This window comes from Mchenga conophoros, linkage group LG3, assembly GCF_057382185.1.
Source record: "Mchenga conophoros isolate Kocher_MC1m ecotype Shallow Benthic linkage group LG3, M_conophoros_male_GT1.1, whole genome shotgun sequence".
Taxonomy (NCBI): domain Eukaryota; kingdom Metazoa; phylum Chordata; class Actinopteri; order Cichliformes; family Cichlidae; genus Mchenga; species Mchenga conophoros.
Window position 1 is genome coordinate 23,196,268 of NC_140528.1, and position 27,398 is coordinate 23,223,665.

At 42.7% G+C, this 27,398-nt stretch overlaps 1 protein-coding gene and 1 pseudogene across 1 annotated transcript in view; both read right to left on the reverse strand.

Annotated features, from left to right (window-relative positions):
• LOC146577727 (protein NLRC3-like) overlaps window positions 1-27,398 on the reverse strand; it is a 620,451-nt gene that overhangs the window by 347,650 nt on the left and 245,403 nt on the right. The window contains exon 8 of the mRNA XM_085268219.1: window positions 1,539-2,131. Within this exon, the coding sequence (XP_085124345.1) occupies window positions 1,539-2,131 (593 nt within the window). The remainder of the gene's footprint in view (window positions 1-1,538; window positions 2,132-27,398) is intronic.
• On the reverse strand, window positions 24,376-25,513 carry LOC146577734 (uncharacterized; annotated as a pseudogene).

Below are 27,398 nucleotides of genomic sequence, written 5' to 3' on the forward strand. Positions count from 1 at the left end.
GGATGTTGATGATTAGATAAGGCAAGCGACAGGAAACGCATGCAGGGACGTGAAAGCAGCGTTTTAAGAGTTTTAAAATGATGAGTAACGTTGAAGAATATATATAAATACAAGTCAATAAGTCAAGAAGATAATTAGGATCAGGCTTTTGATTAAAGAGTCCCAAAGATGATAAGTTAGGGAGGTGCAGGAAAAGGTGTTTGGTTTGCTTTACACAAGATCTCGGCGACCACAGGGGGGTGAGGATGCTGGAGGCCCGAGGCATGATGGACCACAAGAGAGGGACGCAGAAAAAACCTAATCTTACGCATGGAGTGTTCTCGAGGGGGAGCTGGTGTTTATTACTGGACCACTTAGATGACATGAGGTTGTCTGATTTGCTGAGCCAGAGGACGGCTAGAGAGGGTCAGAGCGGGAGTGGTGACCCCGATGTCCATGATGCCATGGATGGACATGGAAGCAGCTGAGTGGGCCGAGGAGTGACCCAACACAATGTATTGTGACCTCTGGTGTTCCAGAGGTCGAGAGAGGGAGTATTGAGATTGGAGAGATATTTTGCTGCTATTGTTAATAATCATCATCATTACCATTGCATTAATAATATAATCTACAGAATTGATATTGCATTCAGATGTTTAAACAGTGTGTGTCTTTCAGAAAGACTAAGTTGCAGGCTGACAGGAAGTTGCAGGTTTGAAGAGTGTGTCTTTTGCAGAACTGAAACCGAAAGCAGAGTCTAAGTGCAGGTTATTTTGAGGAGCCTTTAAGGACGAGACACACACTTAGTTAAAGAGAATCATTTATAGGTGGAAGTTTAATCATGTTTTGCTCGGGGTTGCAAAAGAGCAGTTTGTCGCAGAACTGCTGCTGATGTGTCAAGATGATAAGCGAGCATCCGGCAGTGACAGGAAGTACCTGCCATGAAGATAGGAGATAATGTTCTTTTAAACTGTGTTAAAAGTCATTGTGGTTTTGATTTGACGTATGCATATATTCTGTTTGTGACGTATGAGAGGGCGTCATTAAATTCAAGCCCTGATGGTATAAAATATCTGTTTATGCTTTGATTAAGTCGGAGATCAGCCCGGTCTGCGAACGGAGCTGGTCTTCCCACGCGTGTATTTCATTAAAATCAATTGTTTGACCAAGTTCTGGACCATGGTTGTTTGTACTCTCCTTCCCCAATATTTGAACCTTAACATTAGTTTACTCAAAATAATTTTAAGACATCAATATTAAAGGTTAAATTATGATAATGAATACATGCAACTATAACTGATGACATAAGAATTTGGATATTTTAAGCTAAAGCGAAGGTGCTGACTCACTTGGCATGTTACTCTCAAATCCTCCCTAATAACAATAACATAATTACACTTTAGCCACAAGAGGGCAGCAGCATTAATACAAGTCACGTGTATATAAAGGTATAGTGATTATATTACAGTGATTTTGACAAAAACAAAACAGAAGTTGATGGCAGTGTGTTTTTCCATAACATACCAATCAAATTAAATAATAAAAACTTTATAACTTACAGAGCTTTTTTAGAGACTTTGACCACTGGCAGCAGCCTCAGAAGAGCCTCCTCTGAAGCAAAGTATTTCTTCAGGTCAAACTCATCCAGATCTTTTTCTGATGACAGTAAGATGAAGACCAGAGCTGACCACTGAGCAGGAGACAGTTTATCTGTGGAGAGACGTCCTGAACTCAGGGACTGTTGGATCTCCTCCACTAGAGAACGATCATTCAGTTCATTCAGACAGTGAAACAGATTGATGCTTTTCTCTGCAGACAGATTCTCACTGAGCTTCTTCTTGATGTACTGAACTGCTTCTTGATTGGTCTGTGAGCTACTTCCTGTTTGTGTCATCAGGCCTTGCAAACGAGTTTGATTAGTCTTCAGACCCAAGAGAAAACGAAGGAACAAGTCCAGGTGTCCATTGGGGCTCTGTAAGGCCTTGTCCACAGCACACTGGTAGAAGTATTTCTTTGAAGATTTTCTTGTTTGAAACACCTTCCAAGTTGTTTCTTGCTCTTCCAGCAGATTGAGTCCAGAGTTGATGAAGGTCAGGTGGACATGAAGAGCAGCCAGAAACTCCTGAACACTGAGATGAACAAAGCAGAACACCTTGTTCTGGTACAGTTGTTTCTCCTCTTTAAAGATCTGTGTGAACACTCCTGAGTACACTGAGGCTGCTCTGATATCGATGCCACACTCTGTCAGGTCTGGTTCATAGAAGATCAGGTTTCCTTTCTGCAGCTGATCAAAAGCCAGTTTTCCCAGAGACTCAATCATCTTCCTGCTCTCTGGACTCCAGTGTGGATCTGTCTCAGATCCTCCATCATATTTGATCCTCTTGACTTTGGCCTGAACCACCAGGAAGTGGATGTACATGTCAGTCAGGGTCTTGGGCAGCTCTCCTCCCTCTCTGGTTTCCAGCACATCCTCCAGAACTGTAGCAGTGATCCAGCAGAAGACTGGGATGTGACACATGATGTGGAGGCTTCGAGCTTTCTTGATGTGGGAGATGATCCTGCTGGCCTGCTCCTCATCTCTAAATCTCTTCCTGAAGTACTCCTCCTTCTGCGGGTCAGTGAACCCTCTGACCTCTGTCACCATGTCGACACACTGAGGAGGGATCTGATTGGCTGCTGCAGGTCGTGTTGTTATCCAAAGGCGAGCAGAAGGGAGCAGGTTCCCTCTGATGAGGTTTGTCAGCAGCTCATCCAATGAGGTGGACTTTCTTGTTTCAGTCAGGATTTTAGTTTTGTTGAAGTCCAAATTAAGTCGACACTCATCCAGACCATCAAGTATGAACACAACCTGGAAGTCTTCAAGCCTGCAGATTCCTGATTCGTTAGTTTGATTAAAGAAGTGATGAACAAGTTCCACCAAGCTGAACTTTTCCTCTTTCAGCACATTCAGCTCTCTGAAAGTGAATGGAAATATGAACTGGATGTCCTGGTTGGCTTTGTCTTCAGCCCAGTCCAGGCTGTATTTCTGTGTTAAGACTGTTTTCCCAATGCCAGCCACTCCCTTTGTCAGCACTGTTCTGATTGGTTCGTCTCTTCCAGGTGAGGCTTTAAAGATGTCTTCTTGTCTGATTGTTGTTTCTGGTCTGTCTGGTTTCCTGGATGCTGTTTCGATCTGTCTGACCTCATGTTCCTCATTGACCTCTGCAGTCCCTCCCTCTGTGATGTAGAGCTCTGTGTAGATCTGATTCAGGAGGGTTGGGCTTCCTGCTTTAGCGATGCCCTCAAACACACACTGGAACTTCTTCTTCAGTTGGGCTTTAAGTTCACGTTTACAGAGTGGAGCAAATTCTGAAAGTAAGAAATTCAGAAAATAATATTATGTAATAAATATGTCTGTGAAGGTTCTCAGTTATCCAGGTCATCGTAGTCAAAGGAGCTTGCAAAGAAAAGCGTCTGGACTTCTTTAAGTTGCTTGAAGACGTTTCACCTCTCATCCGAGAAGCTTCTTCAGTTCTAAGGTCAAATGGTGGAGAGTCCCAGATTTAAACCTAGTGGGAGTAACCCCCCACAGAGGGACAAAAGGACCCCCTGATGATCCTCTAATCGCCTGAGCCAAGGTGTGAAACTGGGTGTGGGTCCCAATCAGCAAGAGTTTCGGGTGAGTTCATTATGAAACCTGGCCCCACCTTATCATGCGAATTCCTGAGGTCAGATGGCCCAGGATGTGAGTGGGCGTTAAGGCGTCTGGGAAGGGATCTCAAAACTGGATTATAGATGGCAGAGAGTTGGTGTTGTAAACCACCGCCTCTGTTCAAAGATGGTCGCTCACAGTGGACATAGATGGCTTCTTTCACTCCTCTTTCAAACCATCTGTCCTCTCTGTCCCAAATATTTTGGACATGATAAGGTGGGGCCAGGTTTCACAATGAACTCACCCGAAACTCTGGCTGATTGGGACCCACACCCAGTTTCACACCTTGGCTCAGGCGATTAGAGGATCATCAGGGGGTCCTTTTATCCCTCTGTGGGGGGATACTCCCACTAGGTTTATATCTGGGACTCTCCACCATTTGACCTTAGAACTGAAGAAGCTTCTCGGATGAGAGGTGAAACGTCTTCAAGTAGACCTCTAAAGAAGTCCAGACGCTTTTCTTTGCAAGCTCCTTTGACTATATAATAAATATCATAGCCTTTCAGTACCCTGAAAGGATGAATGTCTATTGGTCCATTTCTTGAGCTATTAGGAAAGATCAATATTCAGTCTTTAGAGAAATTCTCTTACTGCTCTGCAGATGGTCAGCCATCTCATGCTGCTTAAGTCTCCTCAAGAAGTGGAGTGTGATCTTCAGAAATGCTTCTCTGCAGCTCTTTCTTTCATCTTCATCCTCACCTTCAAATATCTCCTCATCCTCCTTCTGGCTTTTTATGGTTTCTGGGTGATCTGGACACAGAACCTTCTTGATTTTCTCCAGCTCATTCTTCACAAATGTTGTGATGTGTTTCTCCAGCCGCTGGAAAAGAAGACTATATGAATTACCCAGTGGTAAATGGACTGGTTCTTATATAGCTCTCTTTGATACTCTGTGCACACAAAGCATTTTATACAACATGCCTCATTCAACCAAGCACATTGTTCTATGCTTAAATACTTTCTTTCACACTCTGATGGATGCATCAGAGGGCAGCTTGGGTTTAGTACGTTACCCAGTACATTTGCCAGCCAGGGTTTGATTCACAAACCTTCTGACTAGTAGCTGACCTGCTCCCCTCCTGAGCTACAGTCACCCCAATCTGACTGAAATCATGGAGCCCAAACTCTGACTTATGTTGGACACACTGACAATCCTCTGGTCCACAAAGTGCAGCATAGAGGTGACTGAAAAGAACAAATGTAAACGTAGTACTACAAACCATAACCACAGAGTCCAGGTGTGTTTGATGCTGCTGTGCAGACTGACCAGTGGAAACCTCTGCTCTCTGCTGGTCCACTCTGTGGAGGAGTAATGTATAATTAGCTCATGTTATGTCTGTCCACACACAGACACAAGCTAAAGGTCCATGAAGTGATGTTTGGATGGGTTCAGTCAATCAGATGACTGTCATGGTGAAGCTTTGCTAGTCCTGCTGATCCCACTGAGAATTAACAACTCAGTTTCCAGATGTCTGTAGTTTTCTGCTCAGTTTCTTTGGTCCCAACAGCTCTTACCATCTCCTGCATAAAGCTTTCCCTCCATGCTCAGATGCCCTGGAACAAGGTGCTCTCTTTATATCAGTGACTGGTTTAAAGGGACAACTTGCAGTGCTCGCCAAACTTTGTGTCAGCAAAAGTAGTTCTAATGTTTCTTACATTTATTACACACACAAATCAATGAACGCAAAAACATAAACTTTTCAGACATTTTGTTTTACAATGTTACAAAACTCAGTTCACAACTACACAGTCTGATTTACAAGTACAAAATATTTATGACCACAGTTTGAGCCGATGTATGTCCCGAGTCTGTGGACTCAGTGGTTTTGTTTTGATTGTTATTGTCTTTTGTTACAATTTCATTCTGATTAAGATTTTCTAGTTCTGAGGTTTTGGTTTCTGTGTTCCCTCTGTACTGTGTTAGTATTGTGTCTCTGTGTTCACTTCCTGTTTTATTTTGACAGTGCCATGTCCTATGTTAGTGGCTGTGTCCCAATTCAGGGTCTGCATGCTTGAAGTAAGCATTTTAAGTGCAATTACGTCACTGCCACATGACAACGGCTGTCCCAATTCGAAGTGTACTTCAAATTCATACTCCAAATGCGCCATTGATTTTCCCAAATATCAAGCGTGGTCCGGTGCACGCTTCGTGGTCCCATATATCCCACAATTCATAGCGCAGCGGTGGGTGTGGATAATTTTGCCGCAAAATACGGCAGAAGGGAGCGGCCAAGAGTGAACTGTCAAAAGTAAGTACTGAATATGACGTCACTTATTTATGTGCGAATGTTTAATAACGAAGAACATTAAAACATCACTGTTGGCCACATGTCGGCAAAGTTGTGTGACATTAGTGATGTTTGTACTTTCAGCGTTAACTTAGTTTTAAAGCCTCTACTTATTGATATATATATATATATATATATATATATATATATATATATATATATATATATATATATATATATATATATAGAGGGGGGAATCACCATACATCCCACGATACGATATTATCACAATACTTAACGCACGATACGATATTATTGAGATTTTTAAAAAATATATTTTGCAATATTCAGATTCTGTACATAAAGTTAAACTTTATCAATATTCATTTTATCTAATATCAAAGTCTCGCACTCAGTCTTTCTCTCATTTCAGTCAGTTTTATTGTTGACAAACTGAACGGTTTGTATTACAGTCTAGTCCAACTTAACTGAATGCAACCATCTGGTACAATTATAGCTATTCTGAACTAAGCAATTTATGAAAACTATGCAGCCCATTCAGAAACTGAAGAATTTTAAAGTAAATTAAAACAAAATATATATTTACATTAAATAAAAAAAGTTTTAAACTTAATTAAAATAAAAAATGTCTTAAATTAAAATAAGTAAACTGTCATGTTTATTGCTGCCAAAAAAAAGTTAAACACATTTGGACAGTGAAGGAATGTCAGGATTCTTGCTCAGAAAAAGGATCAACATGCTCTGAGCACAAAAACCGTTTTTGTAACAAAATATCGATTTCTGCTGTCCCTGTATCGATACATTATTAGCAAACAAAATATCACGATATATATATTAGGGGTGGGGGAAAAAATCGATACTACACAGTATCGATTTTTTCCCCCACCCCTAATATATATATATATATAGGATATTATGCTTACATTACCACAGTGAGATGATTTTAGTCTCATGAACAACATTAGGTAATTGTTATTTACTAACTAATCTTGAAATGACTGTTCAGCACAGAAATGAAGCCCAACAATCATGTTTTACAGTCCCGTGGTCTCAGGCTCAGATACTCAACTAATAAAGTGATGTCATTGTGACGCCCACAAGTGTATGGTCACAATTGTAATTTTGTTGTGAATTGTTTTTGATGTAAAAGACCTGATTTTATGGTGGTATTGCACTTTTCATTTAGCGTTATGGACAATGTAATTGCGTGGCATTGCCACAAGGGGGAGATAGTGGTGAGTGCAATAGGCTGTTGCAACGCGTCTCGGCCTCAGACGAGGAAGAGCCTGCAGACCGAACGCAACTGATGTCTCCTGTCTCTGCTTTTCTGTTAAAAAAACAGTTTAAAAACAGACCCCATCGAAGGCCTGTAACATAATTTTGGTGGCCCGTACGGGGATCAGCATGCTACGTGGGTGACTGCTGATCCTTTAATCAACGAACCAGAGACAGCCATCACAGGGCAGGCGTGTTGGAACAGCAGACGTGCAACTGAGGCAGCAGCGGGACCTGTGTCGAGGAGGGGAACCCCTGCTGGAGAGGTGACGGGCTGCGTGTTTGAGCTGACTGCACTGTGAGGAGTGCTAGCCAAAAGACACAGAATGGAGGACAGTGAAAGAAAAGAACTGGCTTGGCAGATCAGAAAGAGTCTTTATGCACTGACAGCAGAGGAACTCTTCCAGATTGCTACAAACATCACACCAGTACCTGATGTGGACCCCGCAAGTGTAAGACGTGGTGATGAGGAAAGTTGTTTTGATTATGTTTGTGCTTATCTACGCTGTAAGACATTGCTTGACTTAGAGGATCAGGGGTTTTCACACCTACTGCTGTTGAAAGATGCTATTATTCATCTCATTGATAGTCATGCCGCTGAAGTATCTCACCCTGTAGTCTCAGAGGAAAATGTTGTTACTCTCACAACACTTAAGCACCCGGAACAGAGTGATGTACTTACCTCAGCTATATTGCCTCTTGAGTCTGTTAATCCACAAATAACAGAGTATGAAATGCTAAAGGCTAACTACGAGGCACTTGGTAAAAAGTTAGCAGATTTACAAGTGACATCTGCAACACAAGACACACCCACCCCCACTATTACACAGTCACTCCAGCCTCGAGCTGAGAGCGTGACAAACAGCCGCTCCACCACAGACATGCGACAATCTAAGCCTGATCACATGGTTTCCCTAAGAGACCTGCCATTTTTGCAACGCAGAGAGTTTAAAGTACATGGTGGTCAGGTTGGGGACATTGCATCTGACATTAGCTACCATGGACTGTGTAAGCAGATTGAGGAGGGGCTCAAGGTGAAGCACACAGAGGGAGAGATCATTCAAGGTGTGCTCCGTATTATCAAGCCTGGACAGTTTAAGGACATGTTGATCAGTAAAGATGACTTGACCCTCATTGAACTCAAAAGCTTACTACGTTCACACCTGAGTGAGAAGAGTGGGAGTGAGTTATTTCAGGAATTGTTGAGCACTAAGCAACATGACCATGAAACTCCACAACAGTTCCTCTACAGGATGATTGGACTGAAGCAGAAAGTCATGTTTGCATCCAGGCAGGATAACATGGACGTTGCGTATGAGACACGTACGATCCAAAATGTATTTCTACGCACCATTCATCAAGGTCTTCTACCAAAATATAGTGACATTCGTAATGAACTCAAGCCACTACTATCAGACTACAGTGTGTCAGATGAAGCCTTGATAAGGCAAGTGAACAAAGTGTCAAGCGAAGAGAGTGAGCGACAGCGAAGACTGGGATATTCCACTCGACAAAAGGTAACACATGCTCATACTGCTCAACTTGAACCTGCCAAAGACACTGAAATGACTGACTGTAAATCTAAGAGTAAGAATAAAGTCATAGAAGAGCTGGCTGCGAAGGTGGAAACCCTGACCAAAGTGGTTGAGTCTCTCACAGCCAGTCAGGCTCGTGAACCCACTTGTCAGTGTGCACACCCAAAGCAGAAGCCCAGACAAACTGCAAAACAGTATGGCTGTCCCAAGTGTATTGAAAGTGGGGCTACTTCATGCACTCATTGTTTTATCTGTGGGGAGACAGGTCACAGGGCAGTGGGATGTCTCAAACGAAGCCAACCCAGAAGCTCTAGTTGGCCTCCTGCTGATACACACACGCCCAGAACCAGTGGACAGCCAGACCCAAAATCACGAGGTATGTGCTCAGAAGAGTTTGCTCATGTCAGAAGTAGTTGGGCGACCCTTCCAACGAAAAATGCAGACACAGGGGCAAGTGAGAGAGTGGCACAGCTTGTTGGGAAAAAATGTAAAATCAAGTGTTACATTCATAGCTTTGCAGTGGACTGTTTATTAGACACAGGTGCACAAGTGAGTCTCATTGATCGCCAGTGGGCAAAAACCTACCTCTCTGACCACAAACTCCGGCCACTGACAGAACTTATTGGAGATAAGGCTCTTAGTGTGCTTGGTGTTAATGGCCAGCCATTACCCTACGACGGCTGGGTGGGCGTGATGGTGAGTCTCCCAGAGAATAGTGACCCAAACTTTACTGTACAAGTCCCCTTTTTAGTAAGCAGTGTGCCCATGGACTGCCCCCTGATTGGTTTCAATGTAATTGAACAGCTGATACTGGGGCCAAATGCAGTACAAACCTCATACCCACCATTGTGAGCCTCCTGCGCAGCGCGATGAACCTCCAGGATGACACAGCGACGGCACTGGTCAACTTCATCCAGACCAAGCTTACCAGTGATAACGTGGTCAGCCAGAGTGTCCTAAAAGTGGGCCTGTATGATGTAGTAATCCCGGCTGGTCAAGTTAAGTATGTTAAGTGTAAAGTCTCCTCTACAGTTGACATGTCCAACCCCCTCGTGCTCTTTGAACCAACTGAGAGCAACCCACAACTGCAACAGCTTGATATTGGCAACAGCCTCCTCACAGTTTGTGATGCCAGAGTCCCATATGTCAAAGTACCTATTGGCAATCACACTAAGCATGATGTGACCCTCACCGGCAGAGCAGCCCTTGGAACTATTGAACCAATAGCAGGAGTCGTACAAACTGACTTACCAAACCTCGGTGAGCCCAAAGTGACTCAAGATGTCGACCCTGATGTATCTCAAATACCCCAGCAGTGCGGTGAAGATCAAGCAACACAGGAATGGGATCCACCTGTTGATGTTAGTCACCTGACTGAAGACCAACAGACTGTTGCCAAGAAAATGTTAAGGGAAGAGTCAGGGGCTTTTGCACGTGATGAGAATGACATGGGGTGCATTCCCAGCTTGGAAATGACAATAACACTCAAAGACACAACCCCAATTCAGAAATCGTACACCTCAATTCCAAAACCCCTCTATAAGGAGGTTAAAGAGTATATTGAGGACCTCTTGGCAAGAGGATGGATTGTAAAGTCTAGATCCCCTTACTCTGCGCCAATAGTTTGCGTGCGGAAAAACGATGACTCCCTAAGGCTCTGTATCGACTACCGTCTCCTGAACCAGCGCACAGTACCTGATCGCCACCCATTACCAAGAATCCAGGACCTCATTGACACCTTGGGAGGGTACAACTGGTTCTCCATTTTGGACCAGGGAAAAGCCTATCACCAGGGCTTTATAGCAGAAGGATCCCGCCATCTGACTGCATTCATCACCCCCTGGGGCCTTTATGAATGGGTGCAAATTCCCTTCGGTCTTACCAACGCACCTGCTGCATTCCAACGCAGTATGGAAGAAATGCTGGCTCCCCTTCGGGATGAGTGCTGCATTCCATACTTGGATGACATCTTGTGCTACGCCAAGACTTTTGAGGAACATGTGGAAGGGCTGAGGAAAGTCTTGAGAGCCCTGCAGAACTACGGAGTCAAACTCCGGCCGACAAAATGTGACCTATTTAAAAGAGAAGTGAGGTATGTTGGGCGCTTAGTGTCAGCTGAAGGAGTACGCATTGACCCAAAAGATCTCGAGGCAGTGTACGCCCTGAAAAAGGAGACACCTGCCACAGTGGGAGATGTGAGGAGGATTGCTGGGTTTCTGAGTTACTATCGCTCATATATCCAGGATTTCTCGAGAATAGCAAAACCCATCTATGAGCTTTTGCAACCCAAGAAAACCAAAGAGGAGCATCTTCTGGGGAAGGTTACAGGACAGAAGGGGAAAGGCGCACAGTTACCATCCAAAACACCAGTTGAGTGGGCAGAGAAGCACCAGGGTGCCCTGTGTAAGTTGATTGATATGTTGGTAAACCCCCCTGTACTTGCCTACCCGGATTTTGAGCTTCCCTTCGTCCTACATACAGACGCATCTGATAAAGGACTTGGGGCCGTTCTCTACCAACATCAGAGTGGGAAGCTAAGAGTGATTGGATACGGCTCCCGAACACTGACACCGGCTGAAAAGAATTACAGACTCCACTCGGGCAAGCTTGAGTTTCTCGCCCTCAAGTGGGCTGTCTGCGAGAAGTTCAGGGATTACTTGTTCTATGCCCCGTATTTTACCATCTACACAGACAACAATCCCTTAACTTATGTCATGAGTACCGCCAAGTTGAATGCGGTTGGGTTCAGATGGGTGGGAGAGCTATCAGATTTCAGGTTTGATATAAGGTACAGACCTGGCAAAGTAAATGTTGACGCAGACACCCTGTCGAGGAGTCCCCTTGACATTGACAGATACGTCACTGAATGTACAAAAGAGCTCTCCAAAGAAGCTGTTGCCGCTACTTGGGAGGGATGTGGAGCAGGCAAGCATGGAGATGTCGCATGGATCGCTGCTCTGGTTTTAGCGCAAGGTGACCAGCTTGAACCAGTAATCCAAGAAATGGTCACGCCCATCAATTTGGATGAACTACAAAGGGCTCAAAGAGCAGATCCTGCGATAGGTGAGATCATGAAAATGAAAGACTCAGATCAAAAGCTGACAGATGACATGAGACGGAATGTGAGAGGTCCGGCAAGGAAAATGATGCATGAGTGGACAAAGCTGAGCTTAGAAGAAGGAGTTCTGTATCGCAAGACTGCAGAAAAGCGCCAACTAGTCTTACCAGCTAGCTTCAAATCCCTGGTCCTGAAACATCTGCATGATGACATGGGGCATGTCGGGGTAGAAAGAGTTCTCAGCCTGGCGAGGCAACGGTTCTACTGGCCATACATGAGGCGAGACATCGAAGCCTATGTCACCCAGCAGTGTCCGTGCATCAAACAGAAGAAACCGGTGACACATGTCCGAGCTCCCATGTCCAGCATTACCACAAGCTCACCAATGGAATTGGTTTCAGTTGATTACCTCCACTTAGAGCCAAGCAGGGGCGGATATCAGTATATCCTAGTTGTGGTAGACCACTTTACTAGGTATGCCCAGGCCTATCCAACCCGCAACAAGAGTGGCAAAACTGCAGCTGAAAGGATTTTCAGTGATTATATCCCCAGGTTTGGCTACCCTTTAAGGCTGCACCATGATCAGGGGCGGGAGTTCGAGAACGAGCTTTTCCGGACTCTACAACAGTTGAGCAATGTGGGGCACTCTCGAACAACTCCGTACCACCCTCAGGGCAACCCAGCTGAACGCTTTAATTTTACCATCTTGCAGATGCTGAGGACCCTGAGTGAAGAAAAAAAAGAAAGATGGAGAGAATATCTCCCACAGATGGTTCATGCGTACAATTGCACTCGCCATGAAGCAACGGGTTACTCGCCATTCTTTCTGCTTTTTGGTCAACATCCACAAATGCCAGTAGACCTCCTGTTCAAGTTGGTTACTGATGGAGAGCCACAAACTGCAAGAGCTTATGCTGAGAAATGGAAAGAACGAATGACTGAGGCTTACAGGATTGCATCTGGAAACAGCCAAAAGTCAAGTGATCGTGGAAAGAAACACTATGACCGGCATTTGAAAGGAGTGGTACTCCAACCTGGAGACAGAGTACTAGTGCGGAACCTGACTGAGAGGGGTGGTCCTGGCAAGTTAAGGTCCTACTGGGAGAACACCATTTATGTGGTGAAGGAACAGATCAATGACAGCCCAGTGTACAGAGTGACCTCAGAGGCAAAGGGGAAGAAAGTGCGTGTTCTGCATCGCAATCTATTGCATCTTGTCAATGAGCTTCCTGTGGACTTGCCTGCTGTAGATAAGGGGGACGGGCCATCCGCCGTCAAGAAAAAGAAACCAAAACCAGCTCAAGGAGAGACAGAGTTTCAACCCCACTCTGACGCAAGCTCCGATGAGGATGAGAGTTCCATGTATTATGAGTTGAGGTATGATTTGAGAAGTGGGAACAAAGAGGATGCACTACATACCTGTAACCATACTGTTGGACCCCCAAGAGGAACAGCTGAGTTCAGCAGAGTGGTCAACTGTGGAGCACCTCAGCCAACAGAAGCAACAGATGAATTGAGGGAACAAGGAATGGAACAAGATGGTGGACACCAAAGCACTGAACTTGACAACGACATGGGAGAGGAGGAACATGAGAGGGTACAGGAATCAGGAGTCACTGAAGTGCCTTTCACAGTCGACGAAGGAGAAGTTGGACTGCCGCTTTCAGAAAGGGCACAGTATACACCTAACGTGGCCCCGCCGACTAATGAATCAGTTCTAAGAAGGTCTACTAGAGAACGACGGCCTGTTACACATTTCACATATGACACCCTTGGCCAGCCCTCTCTCTGGGTGCATCCATCAGTCAGTTGTGCTGAAGTGCACGAGTCACCAAACACAACACACTACACCATGCCACCATATCCCCTGTTACCTTACTTCCCCCTAGTGCCATATCGCATTCCAACATCTCACTGTGCACACCCAGGCACCTTCCCTGTATATTATAACTGCCCAATCTATACATGTTAGTACACAAGGAATGTGGGTATGTGGGAAGGGGATGTGATTTGAGTTGTTTGAGTAATGAGTATAATGAGTTTTAAAGGGTAAGAGGTTAAATGTCAGGAGCCATTTTCTTTTTGTTGGGGAGTGTGTGACGCCCACAAGTGTATGGTCACAATTGTAATTTTGTTGTGAATTGTTTTTGATGTAAAAGACCTGATTTTATGGTGGTATTGCACTTTTCATTTAGCGTTATGGACAATGTAATTGCGTGGCATTGCCACAAGGGGGAGATAGTGGTGAGTGCGATAGGCTGTTGCAACGCGTCTCGGCCTCAGACGAGGAAGAGCCTGCAGACCGAACGCAACTGATGTCTCCTGTCTCTGCTTTTCTGTTAAAAAAACAGTTTAAAAACAGACCCCATCGAAGGCCTGTAACATCATGACAAAAATGAATGACCAACAAAACATTTTTTCTCCTTCATTTCTGTCAAACAATGCTGTATGTAACGTTTCTCGCGGTTAGTATCATGGTTGCTAGGCAACCTGAGCAGCACGGCGAAGGCTAGACCGTCCCATTTCATAAGCCTCTCACTTCCGCACTTCTCGTACTTATAGTACGCACTGTACGTAGTACGCGTAGTGCGCATACTTCAAGCGTGCAGACCCTGAATTGGGACACAGCCAGTGTGTCTACTTTTGCTTCCCCTTGTCTGGTTATGTCCAATGAATCCTGCTGTGTCTCCCTTTTCTCATTCCCTGATGGCTCTTTTGTGTATATGAGCCCTTTGTTTTCTCCTGCTTGTTGCTGGTTCGTCTGTGTTGTCTCCCCGTGCCTCCGTTTAAGGTTTCAGGTTAGTTTTTTGTTTTTTTCAGTAGAGGTTATCTTAGCTTCTGCACAGGCCATCTCCACTGCACTTCACCGTTTCAATAAAGCTCACTCACTTCACAGCAGTGTCGGCATCTTGGGTCCTTTATTAAATTCAACATGGCTCGTCCCGCTAGCCGTGACATAAGATGTGAAAACAATATCCAAAAAACATGAGGGACAAAGAGGGAATAGTTTTAAGGTGCAGGGCCAACAAACTGAGTCTAGCCATGAACTCAGAGTTGATTGAATTAGCATTTTGAATTGGCTGATCTGAGTTACTTCAATCAAGTCTATGTTCACTTTGAGTTAAGATTATACGTGATTGATGTAAAAGAAAAAAGCCATCATCAGCAACTGATTCTGATTTAGCAGGTTTTCAAATGTAAACGGTACCCATCTCTAGCTGGCTGTAGTTAAACCTTTACTTAAAAAGCATCCCTAGACCCAGCCGTACGGCTTATCTACTGAGCAGCGCAGTGTCAGAGTGAACAACACAGGAAAATGATCAGAGATGCCCAACTCAGATATTTCAGTGACGCACACATCCCGCCCGTGGGAAAGCTCCAAGTCTAGTGTGTGACCTTTTTCATGCGTGGGACCAGTAACCCACTGGGTCAAGTTAAAAGAGTCAATAATATTTAAAAAGTCCTTGACCAGAAGTTTAAAGTCACAGCAGACATGGATGTTGAAATCACCAAGGCAGCCTCATCAGAAGACATAGCACACCCAGCTCTATCTGTCCATGAAGCCAGATAACACACACCAATGAGTTAAACTGCAGGAATGTCTTAAAGACATAAAGACCTGGATGGCCGCTAACTTTCTGCTTCTTCATTCAGATCAAACTGAGGTTATTATACTCGGCCCTGAAAATCTTAGAAATATGGTCTCTAAGCAGATTCTTACTCTGGATGGCATTACCTTGGCCTCCAGTAACACTGTGAGGAACCTTGGAGTCATTTTTGACCAGGACATGTCCTTCAATGCACATATTAAACAAATATGTAAGACTGCTTTCTTCCATTTGTGCAACATCTCTAAAGTTAGAAATATCCTGTCTCAGAGTGACGCTGAAAAACTAGTTCATGCATTTATTACTTCCAGGCTGGACGACTGTAATTCATTATTATCAGGAAGTCCAAAAAACTCACTGAAAAGCCTTCAGCTAATCCAAAATGCTGCAGCAAGAGTCCTGACAGGGACTAGAAAGAGAGAGCAGATTTCTCCTGTTTTGGCTTCCCTTCATTGGCTTCCTGTTAAATCCAGAATTCAAAATCCTGCTCCTCACATACAAGGTCTTAAATAATCAGGCCCCATCTTATCTTAATGACCTTGTAGTACCATATCACCCTATTAGAGCACTTCGCTCTCGCTCTGCAGGCCTACTTGTTGTTCCTAGAGTATTTAAAAGTAGAATGGGAGGCAGAGCCTTCAGTTTTCAGGCCCCTCTTCTGTGGAACCAGCTTCCAGTTTGGATTCAGGAGACAGACACTATCTCTACTTTCAAGATTAGGCTTCAAACTTTCTTCTAACTTAACGATTAAGTCCCTGTATTCCACCGTTATATGGAAATCAGCCATTATAACTTGTGTCAAATCTACTTGTACCTCACAGTTTTCTAACTGCACAGAGAGCAGTAAACCTCAGAGCAGCAGCACATCAGACTGTGTGCAAAAAATCTAGAAGAGAAAATATTTCGACCCATTTCTAAATGATTCTTGTGACCATGCTGCACCACAACACCTGATCTCTGGTTTCCTCACCTCTTCAATCCCACTTTAATACTTGACTAAACTCATTTTCCTGTTTAGGTGTTGAGGCAAAGCCGCCCATCTACAATGCAGGCAACAGCAAACGGAGCTATTTTTGATTCCCTTTGGGTTTTTTCTACTTTTGTGCTATAAAATGTTCAAGCTGATTAAATTCATTAGAATAAAAGTTCAGATAATTTTCTCATATTAATGTTGGAGGTAGAAATTCAGGTAACTTTGCTCAAAAACTGGCAGAAATTTCCTTCAAAGATGGCGTTTTTACTTTAATACTGTGAGTACATTTCAGAGCCTGGACTCTTTTACCTTTACTTGAGTAAAGAAGTTGAATCAGTATTTCAGCTTTAAGAGGGTATTTTAACACAAACATCAGTCCTTCTACTTAAGTATGTTTGACACTTTGTTTACGTCTAAATTAACTTTACTGTTAACGAGTTTTCATGTTTCTGTAATCCACCAGTGTGCTCATGCTTTTTTAAGTGAAAACATATTTTTAATGATCAAATATAATTATGTTTGTTATTTGTGGATTTTAAATGTCCTTGACAGAGACAGATGATAATCATTATCCTGCACTGTGGTCTCAGGTTTGGTCGAGCTAGCACAAAGAATGGCTATGTTGAACTTCCTCCTGGGATCTACACTAAGAAGTGAGTCCAACATTAGCAGGGTCTCTTTCCTTTATCTGGATTCACTTTAGCATTCACAGTCACGTGAAGCTTGTTATTAACTCGATAAGTCAACCCAGGGTTTCAGCTGAGCGCTCACATGAAACACATGGTGTTGGCAGCATCTGATCAATCATATTCATGGAGACGTGTATCAGCAACAGAGCAGCTGAGTTTGCAGAAGGAAGTCAAACTAAACCACAGGAACAATATTTGGAGATTACACACATAATAAAATACTAGCAGTAACACAGCTGCTGCAGACAAATCAGTCGTGTGATCGTGTGTGAGAGGAGAAGGACTGTAAAGGAGTTTGGTGTTAAAAGCTCTGTATGAATGTGGGAGACTTTGAAGGGCTTTAAAAAGGCCAATATAAAATAAAAGGCAGCAAAATTGCTGAGTGTGAAAGTCACCAGACTTATCAGAGCTCTGTGATTAAGACCTGTAAGAACACCTATTTGTACTTGTTGGCATTATATCAAACACACACGTATATTAAGCCTTTGTTTGAACTCTGGTTGAATTTGTTACTTTCAGACTGTGAAACATCACAGAGGCTGCAGCTGCAGATCTTTTATTCACCTGGAAATTTACTTTAAATGTTAGATGGAAAATGTATTGCTCAGTTTAACCAAAGTAAGAACAAGAATCCATAAACCTTCATAAAGACAAACATCTCCCAGAACATTGAGCTGCTGAAGTGTCACTGAAGGGAAAAACTATTTGTCCTCCTCCATCCAGCAACACCTGAAACACCTGAGTGGAAGCTCCTCCCTACACTGTGTTTGAAGCAAAGCACAAAGGAGACACCTGCTGGAGCAGCTGGAGTCCTACAGACACTCAGCCTCTTCACTACACAAACACCTCCTACAACATCCACTCTTTCCACTCTGACTGCTGTGTTTGTGGAAACACTCCAACACACACCGCTTCACATACCAACATAGAAATGTGTGAAAAAGAGCTGAGCTGATATTAAACATGAGGATTTATTCAAAAATACAGAGTCAGGAACAACATCTAGACACACATTACCTCTCAGCAGCAGAAGAACAGCCTTTAAAGTAAACACCAACATCCTTCGACACGTTGCTCTTTAAGGAAACACAGCTGGGTTCAGGTCCAGGAGATTCTGGCCTCTTATTGATCCTAAAAGAAAAACAATAAATGTCACAGCTTCATGAGATAGGAAGAAAAACTGGAAACATTAAATTAAAGACATGATGAACAATCTCATAAAAATAATGTACTTACTCTTTGTCACATAACAGTCTTTTGTTAAAGTTTACAGCAACATCCTTCGACTCGTTGCTCTTTAAGGAAACACAGCTGGGTTCAGGTCCAGGCTCTGGATTAGTTTCAGGGTTATGTCCAGCTGAGCCTGGTACGCCCCACAGCTCTGGGCTTTAAAACAACACACACAGAGGTATGAGTGTGAATAATGATGGAGCAGTGATGTGAGTGCTGAGCTGTGACATGGAGAAGAGTCATGGACAGTTAGAGATGGTCATCTCACCTCTGAGCTTTGGTCTGGCTCTCATGTTCCCCACACAGAGTGCTTTTAGAGGGAGGGACTCCCTCCTCTCTGTCCTCACACTGATCCATGCTGCTCAGTTCACATCAGCTCACACACACTTTCTACCTTCACCTGCAGAGGAAACAAATCATTCATGTGCACATCAACTGAGAGCTGCAGAGGTCGTGTCTGATGTGTTGGACTAACATCCATCTGAGACACAGCTTTCATCAGTTCACTACAAAAAGTGTCACAGAGCCCAGTTCAGCCTCCAAATCCTCCATTACTGTAGTCCTACAAAGCAGCAGGTCAAACATGGCTGCAGAGAGCAGCTTTATGTCAGTAACCATGTCCAGGACCGAGCTGACTGCTTACAGAGTTCATACTCTAACTGCTAGCTGCTCTGCTAGCTAAGCTAACTCAGTAACAGTGACTCTGACAGCAGTTACTGTGGAACAGCGGCCGAGCTCAGGACACATTCAGTGTGTTTAGTCTGAGTCCTGGACTCTGATTCAATGGATTCAATCCAGCTCAGAGTTTCATGTGTTCATCAGAATAAAATACATGTACTAATATAACAGAAGTAATGCTCTGAATGCAGGACTGTAATGGAGGATAAACAAGGTTTTTACAGCCTGAAAGAAACATTCAGTTCATATATTTGTAGACAGTGAAGCAGTTTTTAATACTGCAGCTGTTTCCTTCACCTGTGTGTGTGTGAGCCACACCTTCATGTGCTGCTTTAGAAATATGTGGTCTGACTGCTCAGACTGAGTCTAGGAGGAAAGTTCACACGCTGGAGAAAGTTTTGTTCCTAACTTTGTCAGAGTTCGGCTCCAAAGACAAAGAAGACGGAGCTCACAGTCTGTAGATGGTCCTCAGTGTGTGTGTGAAGCACACAGGAGTGTGTTTATGTCAGCATATCAGTGTGTGAAGAGCCTGAGGGAGTGTGTGAATGAGACTCAACACTGAAACCAACAGTCCAAGAAAAGCGTCTGGACTTCTTTAAGTTTAACTTAAAGAAGTCCAGACGCTTTTCTTTTTGTCTCCATAATGTCTCCATAATGCTGCAATGTTATCTGCCCCAGAAACACTGTGCAGAAGCTCTGATGGTGACACAGAAAAGTCACAGTGGAGATACTTCTGTCCACCTTTGATTAGACTCATTAGAAAAAGGAAACAAAGTTTGAACACAGTCATGTTTCCAGTTCACTGACTTACATTTATTCCATGGACACTCACTCTAACCTGAACCACAGCTACAACCCAACATTGTTGAGGCCTCATCTCCTCCTTTCCTGACTGTAGAGGTTAAATATGCAACAACCGACAAATAAAAGAATTTGGTTCATTTCAAAGAAATTCACACGGTGACCAAGTAAAGTAACCGTAGTAAAGGAGACAACATCCCGTTGATGGTGGGATTATTTGAAAGATTTGCTTTGGTCACGTCACCAAATGCAGTTGAACCACCCGTGGATCCATGTTTGACCATTCTACCACTCTGAGCTCTGCTTTTGAATCATTTTATTATCATCATCATTCATTTATTCATTCTTTGGAGGGGGGCTATTTCCTAATGCCGCCCTAATAAGCTGATGTTCAAGGGGAAATATAACAGAAACTCTTTCAGTGTTATTCATTAATAAATTAACAGATAAACTGTGAAGAAGAAAAAACTGAGATTTAAAGGAGAGAGTGAGAAACTTGATCATCCATCCTCATAATACATGTTTATCAGTATCTGCTGTGACCATACTGCAGTAATAACTACAAGTCTACATTTCTGTGACTGTTGATCAATCACAGCAGGAATCTGAGCTCATCTCTGCACACAGAGCAGCTTCAGCTCTGGGATAAACTGCTCGCTTCACGTCCTTCTCAGCTCACAGACACTCATCCTGATATTTTCCTTTAACATTTGATGGTATAATTCATCTGAGTTTACACTTTATCTGCATAAATACAGAAAAACAGACCCAAACACCAGAAACCATCAGTTTCACGTTCAACAGGAAGTGGCTCAAACGTCACAGTTTCATAACGTCACCCTGAACTCCACTCACGGAGTTTCTGTCGCCATTGTAGTTTTTAAAGTCCCGTGATAAAGGCGGGTCTTTCTGTGAATCCGCACGCTCATTGGCTAATAGCTCGAGATTGACACATCGTTATCCAATGAGCGTGCGGGAACTTCCGACATAAAGTTGTTTCCTCTGAAAAACCAAAGTCTGATTATTTTTGCCTCCACTGACGGAGCCTGTTGTTCCCGCCACAGAGACACAGTAATGTCAGAGCGGTGTTAACACTCACCCTGCCTCAGCACAGCTCTCACTCTCCTCCTGCTCTCTCACACTAAACGGAGGCTCAGCTAAACTCACTTCCTCTCTACTTACAGGAAACCAGCGCTCAGAGGAGCCGACCGGCCTCACATTTCACCCACAGACACGAACAGCGTGGAATTATTTTATGTCATAAGAAGAAACATATTCATGTAAACACTCACCTGCCTCAGATCCACCTTCCTCCTCCTGCTTTCACTTTCACTGCTGCTCCCTAAACACAGAGGATGCTGGGACTTGTAGTTGTTTCCTTCCGGTGCGGTCTTCCTCTTTGTTTGTTTGTGTTTGTGTTCAAGTTATTTCGATCATGTAAACATCAACATTAATTACAACAATTAATTACAGCAAAAACCATCATTATAATTATCTTGATTGATATTGTAATCTCAGTTTTCAACACAATTGTTCATTAACTTAAACAATGTTACAAGATAAATATATATTCTTAGTGCTTATTTTCTGATTAGATTGTTTTATGTATTTTAATAAGAGAGGCCTTTATAAACCAATCGCAGTGTGTGTCTGGCAGGAAGTGAAGCAGGAAGTCTGAATATAGCTTGTGAGCTTGTGAGAGACGTTTCAAAATGAAAACAGAGGAATTAGAGAATGAAAGTGCAAAGTAATAGTAATGAAAATGATATTAAATAAATGTCTTAGTGTGTTAATACAGGTGCCCATGGACTTGCTCAACCTCCTGGAAGAATACAGCAGAAAAATGATAGATTAACAGAATTGGGAGGAAAACAGGCTTTGATTTAAAATGTCACAGCTTCACCTCTCATCCTGTCCTTATCCTGAGAAGAAGCTTAAAGGACAGTTAATCTCCTGATGAAGAGAGAAGACAGACAGAACAACACCGTGGACTTGAAGAATTAACTGCAGGCAAAAAGACAGTGCACCTGACCTAAAACACTGAAGGGTCCAGCAGCATGTATGTTGATGGAAACATGCGCTCTGAATTACAAGCTGGAAAGTGTACCAGTGACATGACTGTGTGAAACCACTGGATGGGACAGTCTGAGTTCATATTTGCCATGCTGGGAGTTAAGCGCCAAGAAAAGACTGAAAAGAGGAAGAGAGAAGAAGAAACAGCTGATTTGGGCCTGTGTTTGATTTGGGAGGCCACACAGGAAGTTGAGAGAAGAGGGGACGAGGACCGGTGAGAGGTGAAGGCTGGACGTGTTAAAGTGACAGCATAGGAAAGTTGGGTTGAACATTGAGGCTGAATTTGTGGGTTTAGAAACATCCAGAGCATCACAACAGAAAGGTAAATAAAAAAAGTAAGAGAGAGAGAGAGATAAAGAAATAAATAAACTAATAATACATAAATGAATAGAAAAATAGAAAACACACATGTAGAAATTGTCACATGTGAAATTGTTTTTGGAGAGAATCAGAAGTGAGACAGTTTGAATCCACAGTTCAGCGCAAAGATGCAGGAATTAAATCTGATTATAAAAACACATCGAGGCAACGAAGACCAGCTTACACTCAATATTAATATGAACACACAACATACACGCAATGAAGACATGCTTACACTCATGAATGTGAATACATGACATAAATGCTGAATGGTGTAGATTTAACACACTTAAAGGCTGAAGCTGAGGAATAACTCAGGAAGTTGCAGGACAATAGAGCGACTTTTGTGACAAGGAAAAAGAGACTGGGAGGACCAACCAGGGATTAGAAGCTTAAAGCAGGTTTAAAATAGTGAATTAGAAGTGGTTTCCAGCTGATTGAGCAAAAGAAGTGACGACTGTAGAAATAAAAATAAAATAATAATAATTGCATTATGCAGCAATGTTTTGAATATGCATTTCTGTTGTCAGGGCAACTTCTCGAGATGTGACTCAATATGCAAATTAGTTGAATGAGTGGGGACAGAAAAAAAAGAAAAACTCAAGTTTCCTGTCTGAGACATGAGTGAAGTTTGCATTGAGAGAAATATATCTGTGACTGTGTGAGAAGAACTGTTTGGTAAAATATATGATAGCAGCCGCAGGACAATTAAATAAAGTCTGTGACTAAGTGCAGTCGTGCAGATTTGGAGAAGAAGTTTATAATTTAGTGATGACACATTGTTATAAAGTGTTTAGAAAGGGCTTAATGGGAATATTACTGTTGGGCAAACTGTGCGGCTTTAACAAGATTTTCTGTGTATTTAGCAGGTGAAACTCTGTCAGCTGACTTCAGACTGTCAGGAAGCTGAAGAACCTGAGGCCAACCACTGAAACATGATGTGGGCAAAATGAACAGAGGGAGGGATTTTAAAGGTGAACATTTAGGACTTACTGCAAATGTTACTATGTCAAAGTTACTGTGACTCAAACAGAGGAAATTTTGATTTTTTTATTTCCACACCCAGCATGTTTTGGGTGTTATATGCTATTAAATACTTTTAAATAAATTAAAAAGTATTTAATAGCATATAACACCCAAAATATGCTTCGGTTCACATTTAACTCCAGAAAATCATCAATCAAAACATGGATATTACCTGACCACAGATTCGTGGTGACGTCACTGCTCTTTTAACTGTTCGGTGTCTTTGTTTGTTTGCTGGTTGTAGAAATGGTTTATATGAGCTTTGAGCTGAGAGTCAGAGGTTTCTGTGGACACTGCTCATGTCGGCACTTATATTTCTGACCTTTTCTTATAACCGATTAAACATGATCTCCTCCCTTTTGCCCCCATTTTTGGTGGTGTAGGTACAAATGATCAGGCATGACATTCTCATAATAAATAAGATACTGCAAATAATTATTTCTGCATTTGTGCGATTGAAGTGAATTGAAAATGTGTATGAAATGACACTGTTTTAAAGATTTGGCCTAAATAATTTTGGAGTGAATGAGTCTAAACATGATGACCTAACTAGTGATACCCTGTCACACACACACACACACACACACACACACACACACACACACACACACACACACACACACACACACACACACACACACACAGCATGTTATGCCAGTTTCAGCTGAAACTATGTTTCAAACCATGTTCCGGGTTTTTAGTTCACCATTTATGAGGCTTCAAGAAGAAAATAAAAGACAGATCTGAATGTTTGAAAATGTTTTGGAAAGATTCTGTAAAGATGAGATGAAAAATACTCAAAGGATAAATTTAATTGGTTTATTATTTAGATAAGTTGAAAAAAGTTAAACAAGTAAATGAAGAAACAAGGCAGAGGAGAGAAAAGCCCAACAATCCCCTCTGAGCAAGCACTTGGCGACAGTGGGGAGGAAAAACTGCCTTTAAACGGGCAGGAACCTCCGGCAGAACCAGGCTCAGGAGGGGACAGTCAACGGCCGGGACTGGTTGGGGGGGTTAACAGAGGTGGAGCAAGACGAGGCTACATCAGGTGAGGAAGCAGTAGCGTCTCTCCTCCGGAACAAGTGGAACCATTTTCTCTTTTTTTTCATGCACTTTTCCACGAGCGCTTTTTTCTCCAGGATGAGATTACTCAGCTCATCGATGGTTTCTGCGTTTTGTTCTTCAAGTTTCTCACATCTTTGTTCCACCTCTTCCAATGTTGCTTGTTGTTCTTCAAGCTTGTCTTTGAGTTGTTTGGATGTTGCCTCTTGTATCAGCTTGTCCTTGTGCATGTCTGCATTTCTCTGTTGGACCTCTTTGTGCTTGTCTTCTAACTGCTCGTTTCTTTTCTGGATTTCTTGGAGCGTGAGCTGCAGGTCTTCATGTATTTTGTCTTCTTGTTGTTTTTGCGCCTGCATTTGAGTGTTTTCACGCTTCAAGTTATTGAATTCCACCAAAATCCCCTTAACGAGCTCGGAGTTGTTTCTCGCTATCTGATCGATCCTTCTCTGCATCTGTGAGCAGCGTTTCTCCAGTTTGTCCTTTTCTTCTTCCACTTTAGTTGCTTTGTCCTCCAGCTGATTACAAAACTCTTGCAGTTTTAGATTTTTAGACTCAAAGTCCTGGACGATACGTTTTCCTTCTTTCAGTCTTTCCTGCTGTTGCTCTTTCTGTTGAAGAAGGTCTTTATTTTGGCGCAGTGTTTCATCCAGGCTTTCTTTCAGCATGCGGTATTTTTCCTGCATGCTCTTCAGTTCGTGCTGCATGTCTCGTTGCTTTTTGTCCTGCTCTTCCTTCTGTTGGAGGAATTCTTTCTTTTCTTCCACAGCTTCATGGAGCTGTCTTTGGAGGAGCCGATTTTTTCGGTCCATGTATTGGAGATCCCGTTGTATCTTATCAGTCATCGTTTTCTTGTCTTGGAGCTGGTTGGTCATTTCTTTTAGTTCTGCACTCTTTTGCCTGTTTTCTTTAATGAGGTGCACAATCTGCTCTCGGGTCTGAGCAAACTTGATTCCCCAGCCCTCATTAATAATTTTTATGTCCGGCTGGCGCTGTTGTCTTTCTTCCAGCTCTTTATTTTGGGCTTCCATTCGTCTACATTTGTCCTCCAGTTGAAGTTTCTCTTCTTCAATTTGTTGCATTTTTTTCTGGAGAAGGTAGTTTTCCTTCCTACTCTCCTCTAACGCCCTTTGGAAGGATGAGGAGCCATTTGGGGAAATTGGCCGGCCACGCCAGGAAGGAGAGGCGGCGTAATCTTTTTGAATTGGTTGTTTTTTTCTTGGAAACATGTTGGAGTTTCTATACGATGACTTTGAAGAGCTTGTGGTGAACGTTTTGTAGGCTGCAAACACAGATGCTGCTGAAACGAACTAAAACTTGCTGTTTCTCACCCCTACTTAAGGAAAAACATCAAAGGACTTAAGATTCTTAAGATCTATGACATCATCACTCCCTAAGCCAATGAGATTGTCACAAGACATTTTGGAATGGGGTATTTTTTTTTAAACTGTTTTCAAACTTAACTTAAAATTTCAGTGTTTCCTGGTTGTGGACTATTGGTTAGTCCAGCCGATTAAGAAATTAATTGTCACAAACATCACTAATATTATATAACAGACGACAGAAAACAAGACAGTTTTTTTTCTACTCAATAGAGGTATAATAAAAGTTTTTTTAATTATCCTACTTTTTATAAAAGAGAACATTTATTAAAGATTATGTATTTAATTAAAAAACTCTGTTCATCTAAAGCAGGGGTCAGCAACCTTTAAGACTCAAAGAGCCAAAGAGCCATAATTGGCCTATCTGGGGTTGAAAGGCTCGATAAATGCACGGCGTTTCGCCGGGTACACCAGCTTCCGCGAGTGTGACGCTTATTTTGAGCGATGAAAAAATAAGAAAATATAATTTTATTTGTATATTGCAAAATCACAATAATCTTCCAATTTAGAACTACAAGTTAAAAAAAGAACTAACATAAATAAAATACACTTCAGCTAATTTATTTTCACAAACCACGCGGAGCCGCACTATAAGGACTAAAGAGCCGCAGGTTGCCGACCCCTGATCTAAAGGGTTTAACAAAAAGGGGGAGCTTCCTGCTGGAAATTGAAATGTCCCCATGTCCCCACTGGGCGATCGTGGCTCAAGAGTTAGGAGTTCGCCTTGTAATCGAGCCCCGGCTTGGACAGTCTCGGTCGTTGTGTCCTTGGGCAAGACACTTCACCCGGCAAGACACTTCACCCGTTGCCTACTGGTGGTGGTCAGAGGGCCTGGTGGCGCCCCAGGGTGGCTGTAGCTACATCACCAGTGTGTGAATGTGTGCGTGAATGGGTGGATGACTGAACGTGGGTGCTTAACTAGTTAAAAAAACAAACAAACATCGGTCTCTTATTTTTTATGTCACACAGGAAAGAAGCTTCAATGTCTGATGAGAAGACATTAATTTGTTGGTGTTTGTGGTGTTTGGTGCAGTTTTCTTGTTCTCTGGCTTGTTGTTTATTTACAGTGGAGATGAAGATCTCTAACAAGTTGATTTGTTCACATTTGCACATCTTAATTTTTAAGAGGAATGTGTTTTTTGAGTTTGTACACTATATGCATGTAAGGCAACCGTTTCCTTTTTCTGTATTTTTGTGTGCTGCTCTTTTAACAAAAGGGGAACAAAAGACATTTAAATCGACCTCAGATGATTTGTTTGAATTTTTACAAGGTCTTACTGAGGTGATGCAAAGTGAAACATGCTTCTTTTTTGGTAATGTGCTGGAAAAGCTTGAAAATTGACCTTGAATGTGCTTAAAAAGTGCTTGAATTTGACCCTAAAAATGTGTATGAACCCTGCATATATTGCAGTATTTACAGTTTATAGTAGGAATTTCATGGCAACAGCTAATCTTTATTTTGTTTACTGGGAAATGAAATGCTGCCAATTCACAAAGCTGTGCTTCAGCTGCACTTCCTGTTGTAGACTTGTGATGCACACAGGCTCTGTCCCAGCACTCAGCATGTTCTTCCTTATTTGCTCCACCAGGGGGAGCTCCTAAACTATGACATCTTGATAGGAGTGAACCAGGGAGAGGGGCTGAAGTTTGTGGACGACAGTGAGGACAACGACGGCATCTCAGCTGCGGCGTTCGACTACACCATCTCCAGCTTTGTTGACAACCTCTACGG